At 34.7% G+C, this 11132-nt stretch overlaps 1 protein-coding gene across 9 annotated transcripts in view; it reads right to left on the minus strand.

The window, feature by feature from the left end:
* SBF2 (SET binding factor 2) overlaps window positions 1-11132 on the minus strand; it is a 226965-nt gene that overhangs the window by 57937 nt on the left and 157896 nt on the right. For all 9 annotated transcript variants that reach the window (XM_057369734.1, XM_057369731.1, XM_057369737.1 and 6 more), the window contains one exon: window positions 6513-6581. In XM_057369734.1, coding sequence (XP_057225717.1) covers window positions 6513-6581 — 69 coding nt within the window. The remainder of the gene's footprint in view (window positions 1-6512; window positions 6582-11132) is intronic.

Below are 11132 nucleotides of genomic sequence, written 5' to 3' on the forward strand. Positions count from 1 at the left end.
AGTTTCCTAAATTAAAGCCAACAATTCATGAGTGGAGAATTTTAAAGAAGTTATTTCAACCCAAGCACACTGGAGTGGGACAGAAACTTTTAGAAGGAAATATAATAACTAGGTGCAAGAATGAAAATATGTCATGTAGAAAGCTAAAACATTACAGGAAGTCTTTCTAGCTTTCCAGGAGATTAAAAACATTGCTGATTGTTATGAGAATTATTTGGGACAATCACAGTTGTGCAAAAATTGAAGTTAAGAATCAAAATTCCTATTAAATGTAGAAAACCCCACTGATTTTGCTTTTCTAAATGAACTTCATAATCCAATAGCTTTATGTAATTCCCTGGTATTTACACAAATTCTAAAATAAACAGTAATATAATATTGTTGTATGGTAACAGGAAATGGCAGAACCAAATTTTCTATTGTTTTCCACAGTACAGGTGGACCAATATTCCACTCATTCCAGCTGATACTAACTGTAAAATTTGCCTGTCAAGGACATAAAAATGGAATCAACTCTTCACCCACCATCGTAGATTTTCCACATCAGCCCTTCATTGGGTAACTTTCCAGTGACTTTCTAGCTCCTGTTACACAACAGAGAGTACATTTCAAATTATGAAGCTTCTGTTACATAATTAACGTTGAATTGGGTCTCTCTTGTTAAAGGGCTTCATGATAACAGTTAAAATATAAACTATTCTGAAATTCTCTAGTACTGTCTCCAGTCTTAAGAGAAAGTAATCCTTGTAAGTTATCCTTGTAACAGGGAATCCCTCCTACACCTAGAAGGCTCTGGAGTAGAGTGATCATTTATTCAGGTATTTCAAGGAATAAAGACTTTCTTCCACTGAACATCTGGCACAAATGTTACTGAAACATGATAATCCATTTCAGCTAGAAAAGTTCACACTCAAATTACTTTTGTTTTATTATTATGCTATGCAAAAGAGCATATATATTTCACTATGGAAAACATCAGAATTATTTCTATTGGTGTATTAACTTGAAATACTTCCAGTTTCACATTTTATTCTTACTTCAACTTTGTACTTTGTACTTAACCCACAATTTTTGTATTTACCTTGAAAATTACATATTAAAAAAAAAAACCAAACAAAAGCCACTTCCAGTAAACCTGGACTAAAATTGTTTTCATCCCAAAGATGCTACCAAGGAATATTCTTAAGATAACTTGAATAAATGTTCAAATATTCAGAGGTTTTAAGTTAAATGATTTACACCAAATTTTGCTCACTTAAAAACACTGAATAAAGTCTCCTTTATTTCATTCTCAATAAAGGTACAGGAACATGGAGTACAAATGGAAAATGGACAGCCATGCAGATGAACAGCCCAGATGCCATATCCTAAGGATTTCAGTCAGCCCCAGTCTGAAAAACTGCAGACTCATTTCTCTCATTCCACTTCAAGCTGTACAGAAAATTAGCATCAGTGTCCAACTGAAATTTTATTCGAAATTTTGTGTCTTAGAAGCATTAAAATAATAATAATAATAATAATAATAAAAAAATCAATCTCTTCCTGTCCCTCCCAAGAGTTACATAATTTAGTCACATAAAAATTTCAAAGCAGTCTCCAGTGCATCTTGCTAAATGACAAATGTCAATTTGAATATAACACACCCAAACTGTGAAACATTTTACTGCATTGGGTTATTTTTGCCTAAACTAGATCAGCACTCTCCAAGGGAACATCAAGGCATTATAAAAAACTGATTCAGAAATCGAAATTAAATACCCCTGATTCTACAAAATAATACTGCTCTGGATACTGCAATTTAAAGAAATGCTTGTCTATAAATGTGGAAGCCCATTCATACATCCACACAAAGAAAACTACTCTGAGAATAGTGTATTTTTATTACGCCACTTCCTTTATTCGAACACTTCTGAATCCCGAACAACATCAAATTTACAAGTGTGTTAAAATGGATGGTCTATGTAATGTGGTAGAATACACACAGAAAGGTATGGAAACATGGATCTATATACAGTTCAACCTTAAAATTTTGTTTATGAGGTTTTGGAAAAGATCCTTCAGAGTTAGAAAACTGTACTATAATTTGTACAATCAGGTTCAGAGGGGAACATAACTCTGCATAATATTCAGCAGTTGAGGAAAGCAAGAAAGAATGTCTGATCCAACTGTCAAATGTCACGTTAGCTGCAAACAGAGGAAGATGGAGAAGTGGCCTTTGCCTGGAGCAGCAGTGAGGAGCAGCTTTTGCTCCCTGTGCCTGTTGTCCAGGACATGCTGGAGCTGGTGCCTGCCACTGACCCTCCCTGGCTGCTCTCTGAGCCTCCCAGAAATGCAGCGCGGCGCTCACCACATCCTGCCACCTTGGCAGGGACCCATAATGAAACAGCCAATTCAAATCCTYGGATTTGACAATACCACTTAGGCAATTGTCAAATTGTCTTCCTTGATGAGTTAATAAAAGGAAAACATGATTAAAATACATCCTTTTCCTCTTATCCTTTCTTCCCACGTGTTGAGAAAGACCTCTTTTCCACAGCACCAAGGAATACTACATTTCTACTTTATACACAGAAAAAGTGACCACATACCAAATAAGCATGGGTCATCTGTACCATGAAAACATGGAAAAATTCTTTTATCTTCATGTATAAATACATTTTATTTATAATGTTTCAATTTTAAACAAAATTCCAACAGTATTACTAATGGTAAACTAAAACCTTTTTCTAACCTAAAAGCAAAAATTTGTTTGTTTTTGTGACATTAACAGTACACACCAAAGTCCACTGTCACTGATGAGTCACATTTTGCTAACAGCTTGTGTCTGATATTTAAAATTTTTTAAAAGCATTGGGATTCTTTTTACTAGAGAAATTCAATTATTACTCCAGGCCACAAATATGCAACCAGTGCTGACTTCCTGTCTATGACTTTAATCCCATCAGCTCTGACTTAGAGTGCCATCAAATCCTGCCTGATCAAGTTTCACAATAGATCACTCACCAGACTTCGGGGAGAATTCTGAAATTTCACCAGAAATCCCAAGAGCTCCTAGCATGCTGTACACAGTGTGATGTGTCTTGTAATCTTAATTGGATCTGTGTAGAAATACCCTAGACTAGCTTTTAAATAAGCAAAGACATTAAGACAAGAAGGGTTACATCATGCCAGCTTGTTCTGTTCTTTAAATTTTCTGCTGTTTTACAAAAAATATTTTAAAATCCCTCAAGGCTAATGCATGACACAACCATACCAGAATCTTACCAACATCACCTCCAAGTTGTAAGTTTGCTTACTACTCAGTTTCTTGGCTTATCTGCTGAACTCAAACAAAACCACGTATTTGTTATTATTCATACACCTCAAACTCTTGGTGGCTGCACTATCTGCAGTAAAATACAGTAAAGCTACTCAGGAAGAACAGGAATTTGTTTCATCTGTGCTTTGTCTTAGATAACTAAAAGGAAACTTAAAATATCACGTACACAACAGTCCTTCCATAAGGGAACTGTGATGTTGTGTAACTTCTTTTTATTACTTCATTGGAGGCAACAGGAATTACATTGACAATGAAATGCTGTGACATGAAATCCCATCGTAATTTCCCATCAAAGTGCTGTAGCAAACATAGATGGTAAAATAGATGACTGATAGAACTCTACTACATTTTTAGATATACTACAGATTTTGTCACTGCTAACTTGATTTGGAGCACTGCCTGTGCAATCACATCAATGCACACACAAATGAAACCCTGCATCACTGTCAGACACACAATCCCTGTCTATTCCTGGCTACCAAGAACATTGCCCAGTCTCAACAGGGGTGGGTGAAATGAGATTTAATATGCTGCCATCATTAAACATGGTATTCTGAAAACAGAAACACCAATAAAACAAATGCACTCTGCCAAGCACTGCTTCATCCTTGGGAAACATAACACAACCACATGAAAGAGATCAGACAGCTCCGCATGGTGAAGCACAGTTTCATGCCAGGTAGAACACTCCAGTTTATGATACAATTTTGAAAACCTCTAGAGAAGGTGAAAAATGCTCAAAAAAGTACATTTTTTTACTCAAACTCCAAACTGAACCTTAAACTGTTAATTTTAACTAATCACTGCAAAGTTTGTCTAATGATCTTATGTTCTGAACAGGATGTCAGTTTGTGTTTAGTATGAATAGTTTTATACCAAAATAAGTACTTTTGCCAAAGAATTGTATCTAATGGGACACACCAAAGGGGACCATCACTGAACCTGAGGATTAGATCTGGGAAAAACAAAATTCTTTTTCTATTATGCATTAACAGCTGGGTTTTGCAAGTTAACAGTCAGGTTACTTTAATTTTTAATTCAGGTCAGGAACATTAAAAAACTCATCATGCTTCTTCCATCCAGGGACTCACAGTTTCCTGAATCTATTTTTGGAGTTAAATAGTCTAGGCTATTAAAAAAAGATTTCAGAGAACTTTCTGTGAGAGAAATAGTGTGAAATCTTGGTACCCCTACCAAAGAATACAAGTGTATAGATGAAACTACTTAAATGTATTCTATATTCAACCCAGCTTTTTGCTCTGCTTGATGGTGAAATCAAAACTTGTCCAAGCTTATTTCAACACTCCTGATACTACATTAAAAATAGTCTCTTTTTACTCTCTTTTTTTTTTTKTATTTTCCTACTTGATCAAACTTTACCAAGTTTGAGGAATCTAACCAAACTTCTACAAATACTCCAAAATACTCCCTGTACCTCCTCAAGCTAAAGAACTATGTGGACTCTCTAGGTTATTTTTATAAGAAGAACAAAAGAGAAAGAACAAGAACAAAAAAGAAAACTAAAGCTTCCTCCAAATGTAGAATTTATGCAGTAGTAAGAATAAAATAGGGAAGGGGGAAATTTCTATAGCTCATCAGCTCTTACCTCAAATAAAGTATTCACGGCAGCAGCAAATGTGAAAAAACAATTCTGCTACTCAAGGACTCAAAACTGAGGGAACAGGGAAAGGTAAACTTGGAACTAAAGATGGGAGAAAGTCTGTTTGCTGGCATTGAAAAATTCAGTATCTCACCATGCTAATTTATACAAGAGAATGAAAATACTCTGCAGACTCTTCCCCAAAAGTAGTCTTGGGTTATTACATACAGCTATAAAATAAAACCTATTTAACTAAGTTCTTTACAGTTCAAATAATTAGAAGACAAACAAAATCTGTCACTTTATGCTCCATACATGTAGTTAAGTACTAGTTTAAATGAGAAATGTCAAGAAATCGTCACATATAACTTTCTCAAAATTGCTCTTGCCTTCAAACAGATTAATCTGCTTTCTACGACTGGTGAAGTTTAATATTTTTATTCTAGAAACTACATGACAGAATCTATTTCTAGTTCAAAGAAAAAACATGAATTTATTAGAATGTGTAACTTAAAATAAAAATTACTGACTGATTTCTCAGCTTTTTGTTGCAGAAACCTTGATTGCCATTCAGCTAAAACAAGCAACTTTCTGCATTTTACTTATGGCTACTCCTAAATACCTCACACACGATCTGAAGGGGGAAGGCACAAGATTGTATTTTTCAATTTCTGTATTATTAATGTCTACATAAGGTGTCACAGCAASTACTGTTTTGCAATAGCACAGTGTGTTAATTACCAATGACTTAAACACTTATTTTCCAAACTGGGTTGTATAACAACATATACAAAGTTTATTTAATATTGCAAGATAGTCCACGTTCTGAACTTATCTCCTCAGGTATGTACATCCTAAAAAGCAGGACTTGAGCTACTTAAAAGCACTGAAAATACTACTGTACTGAGATACTGAAATAAACAGTCATAGTACAAGAGTTCTCCTTTGAAATAATTACTTACAAAAATTGCATTATTTACATAATTTTTATATTTACTACCATACTGCATTTTGCTATGACTACAAATTATGTACTTCCCCCCCGCAAAAGAAACCAAACCAAGAAATTGAAAACAAATATACAGTTGAAACAAGCCCTTCATAACATTCTCCAAAATTAACAACTACACAGATTGAAAACTTGTACATTTGGTCAAATACTATATTGGCCAAATACTCAGTTACCATTGTACTATATTGGCCAGTATATGTTTAACACGCCAAATTAAACCAAACAGTACTGCAATAAATAGTTTTTACATAGTAACATATGAAATTATTATTTTCTATTATTTTAGTGACTAAATACAATTCAATGATTCARTAAAATTCAGGAACTTATAATTCTCATATAAGCCTGGATTTAATTCCGGGTGTATGTCTCATGATCATAATGACTCAACATCAATAAATGCCATTCAGGAGCAATGTCCATTAGACATTGTCTGTTAGATGATTTCCATTAACATCAATAAATTTTAGAATGACTCTTTCTACTCATCACGTATTTTCTATCATCCATTTCTCCATTTTAATAATGTATGTGATGTAAAAAAACCCCAATATACCAAATAGCTTTCAATACAAACTTACCCTATAGAAAGCAGTTGTCAGGGGCAGCAGTGCTGCAGCAATGCTGTATTCTTCAGAAGATGAACAATCCTGCAAGAAAAAACAGAAAAAAATAAGCAAAACCATCTTATGCACTATAATTTAATCTCTGCCTTATGGAGTCCCTCTGGTATCACTCTGACACAGAACGTAGTTTTTTATTATTTGATATCATATAAAAATAACATATTTATGTGTGTATACGTGTATTTTCTCATGATTTCTCCTAGACAGGGATTGCTGTGATTCTTCCCACTTTAGAAATGTACTAGCCGATTTCTCACTCTTTATGTTTGAAATACTATTCACTGACACAATTTGCACATAATAAGGAATGTTCTCCTCATTCAGGAAACAAYAGAAAGGTAGCTTGCTTCCATTTGGGTCAACAGCAAATCTGACTAAAATGGAAGTGATGTGATGACCAAAGAATGCCCTTTCAAAATGTCTACATGAAGGAAGTGCCATTTACGCAATATGAAATAATCACCTCCACAGCCTCTATAAAAGTTTGGCACAAGGTTAACTTTAAAAGAAGATGAAAACTCATTCTCTTCAAGTCTCTGAATGCCTCATTCAACAGTCAAGTGTGTCATTCATGTCTCTCTAGGCAGAGAAGGGCATGCCAAAGTAAATCAACTAGTAATTGTGCTGATGAAAGTCATGATTTTATTACGGAAGTCTTTTAAAAGAAACTAGAATTGGAATGCAACTTAATGAAAAACAAACTACTTGAGTTTTTATGACTATTAAAAAAAAAAGAACAAAAAATACCCATCAAGAGTTAAAAATGAATCTTTAAAAAAAAAGTAATCATGTCGTTTTAAAAGCTTTTTTTGTCAACATTAAAAAGCACAATAACACACACAGTTGTCCTAGACAAATGTATCACCATTGCACCCTTGGATGAATGGGAAACCAACATTTCCAGTTGAAAAATTTATTTTAATATATTTAACATCCATTGTTACAGTGGGCACCCTCCAACTCAAACCACACTCCCATTAATTATGCATCTGACCAAAAGCTAAAATTGAAATATCTTAAGAGTTCCTCTGCCAGACTTTACATTAACGCCTTTATCTCATATCAGAGTTCTCTAAAACAGAGAAACTAGCAAAAACCTGGCACCAGCCAATTACGATAGCAGAAATATAAAATCTACATGATAAAAGCAATCATGTTAAGGATCCTTAGAATGTTATTTGCATCCATCTCACTCTTTGTTCTTAAATGGCTGCTGAGTGACTGTGGACTGCAGGTTTAAAACAACAGACCAAAAAACTCGTAGCAAGACTATTTGGCTTCTCATAATTTTGAGGCCTATTTCAAACTTTGTGATTTTTCAGTAACTTCACAATACTTAATAATACATTAACTTCTTAATACTTAGTAATACTTCATCTTCTGTTACTTTAATCAAGCTCATTGAAACAGAATACCAACGTCATAACAGTTAGAAAACTGCTTACATAGATTCTGGAAAGGATACAAGTTCAAAATTGTGAAGGTTTATTTCTTCACAGTTACTGAGAGTTTCAACGTGTCTAAGTGCACAAATGCATGAATGCTAACTGTGCATGGACAACAAGAGTTTGGCAAGTGCTCACACTTCATAACACATTCCAATCTGGTAGAGGAAAACAGTAACAAACTCAGAAACTCAATACATGTTTCAATGACGCCTCTTAGTATTACAACATGTATGTAACAAACCCAAATTAGTTTGTAAGACCTCAGAAGCATAAGGCTAAAGGACATAGCCTCAGCTGCTTTTAATTTTAAATTTTTGCATTATTTCTATTGTTATCCATACCCCTAGCCCGCATTTGGAATTTACCACACGTATTTTTAGTTTAATATATGATAAATATTGTTAGCACTTTTTCACTTAACAAGAACATTTTCCATTTAAAATTCAACCTTTCAATCTTTAAGAATGTGCAACAGCTTTCAAAGAAATACATATCTTATTTCTGCACATGATTATTTATAACCAGGTACAAAATGATCCATCCTCAATTTCAGGTTACCTACTTAATCCCTTAGCTCAAATTATTTGAAAGAGTTTGGGCTTTTATCCAAAATATACATAAAATTATCTTTATAAAAACTGAGCCATGTATCTTCACCTAGAGAGCATTCAATGCTCCAAGAGCTAACATATGTCTCAAAGATATATATCAACCATATATAAACCATATCACCATATAAACAACACATTAGATTATTTTTTCATTTCTTCCTGCAAGTATGAAATTCTCCACATATTCCATGTCAGCAGTACATGGACTTGTAGTATGGAAGTATTATCGATATTTATTTTTTTCTTCTCCAGTATATGACAAGGAATATAAAGTGATCTCAGGAATAAATTATAACACTGTTGTTCTAAGATGAGARGAACTAATTAACCTGTTTACCTGCTTTGTAGCTGCAAGACAGAATCCCACAGTTAAAAGAGATGTTGCACTGAAATCTCAGCTTCTCAATTTTACAGACAAACCAAAGTACTGGAAACATTGTATGTGTTGTAGGCAATTAATTTAGACTCCTGAAACATAACAGGCCAGCTGACTTACATATAATATCTTTACCAATTCTGAAAGATATCCCTTACTGCTGCTGCAGAAGCAGACAAAAAATCAAATAGCATAAAATAATCAAAGCTGTTCCACCTAATTTGCACAAAATGAAGCTGAACCACAGCTGGGGAACAAAAATTATTTTCAGCAAATTAATCACCAAAAACCAATGTCTTCTGACAGTGAAATACAGACTTCCAGCATGACATATGAGGAGTACTGCTTTGAATCCATGCCTAATTGAGTGTAAACCTGGCACATTGTTCTGGCCATACTGATCATATATCCAGACAGTTGCTGAACTCTGTAGCACATTGGAAGTGTTACAGGAATTCATGTGCACTTAAAATAGCTTTGCTACACTGAATTGACGAATAATAAAAGAAGAATGCTTTTCCTTACATCACTTACTTTGACAAATGCATATGATTTACTTTTATATTCTAATCAGTTTAAATATGCAGCAAAACTGTGGTAGTTAGATATTGTCATAAGATTGAAGAGCAGAGAGGTTGGAAGTTACGGATTTTGACTGCTTGGCTGGACATGTGGGGCTGCCATGGTGAAGCATCAGTGGCTTTTGGAATCTGGGAGGAGGCTTAGGCTTCTGGTGCTGGAGAAGCCTGCTCCTCACTCCTGACTTCAGAACATGTACTGCATGCAACTCTTGCTTGGAGAACAAGGTACATCACCATGAAGTTGAGATGCTCTATGTAGTGTGGTCCTAGTGATAAACAGGCAGGAAAAGGCCCCGCAGGAAAAGGAGACTCCTTGACCTGCCACTAAATGTGCAGGCCCAGGTTCAAGAAGGCCCTTAAGCCCCTTCTGACAGCCCATAAGAGCAGGCCCAAGCCAGTGAAGCACAGTGAAGCACAGTGACTGCATAGCACAAGTTACTTCTCCTACTCCTTTAAACAACTTACACTTAGGGATTTCATCTGTCTCTTAGTCACATAATAAAAATCTAGAAGACATGTATGGAAAATCTAGATAACATTTGAGGCAGAATTTTCTTTTTAAATTCATCTTGATAGTCTCCCTCATTAACTGCTACCTGATACAGTATCTTCCTGGGTTAAAACCCATTCTGCTTTGGCCAGTAAGCTTTTCAAACAGACACCAGATTTTTAATAATCTACAGAAATCCGAGTATGCCAAAAACGTGGGATCCAATTCTGCCTTACATTCAAGAACACCATAAATACACAAAATTCTCCACAGGCCTGACTACTGCATGAAGTCACCGTAGCATGCAATGAATGCACCCAAACTAAAAAGCTGAACGTGGCAGCTCTTGATCCATACCTTTCTGGCAGTACAGTGATGCATGAATGCTCTGTTAAAAATACTGCTCAAGTAATGCTCTACACTGCACTGTCCCTCTTGAGAATAACTGAAGTCAGTTTTCAGGCATACCAAGAGCATTCATCACCCTCCAGGACTAAGCTCATAATGAATCCAGAAAAAAAATGACAGAAACTTTAGAGTCATTTGGGTTTTTAAAACACTAACCCAAGAACTGTTAAGTCGGCATATGTAACTATGTGCAAAACATTGGCTACAAATTACAGGTGAAACATTAAAAACAAATTCAACAGATGACTTCACTGGTGTCAGGATTTAGTTCTTATTCTCACAGATATATTATGTGGGCAAGGTTTCACAGAATTTTTATTGCAGATACAGTTCATATTTTGGAAATATAAACTGTCAATCCTAACGCACAAGACTACTACTTGCAGTAAGAGAATTCAACAGTCCAGTTTAGAAAAAATGTTTTGTTTGCTAAAAGGAGTAGGGAATCGTCAGGAAGAACTGCAGTGTTATTAATAACTATAATTTTAATTAGGTTATTTTTCACTTTCATTAGATAACCTGCATACATTTTATCTATTCATATACAAGTATTAATGCAACTGAACTATCACAAATGATAGTTTTGATCAAAGAAAACCTATTCTATGTTAATTGATGTTTTCTTTGCAGAATCAAAAATGCAAGTAAATAAACAGATAAT

The sequence above is a fragment of the Malurus melanocephalus genome, unplaced genomic scaffold (genome assembly GCF_030028575.1).
Source record: "Malurus melanocephalus ecotype Western Australia unplaced genomic scaffold, MMel_1.1 scaffold_114, whole genome shotgun sequence".
In the NCBI taxonomy this organism is placed as follows: Eukaryota; Metazoa; Chordata; class Aves; order Passeriformes; family Maluridae; genus Malurus; species Malurus melanocephalus.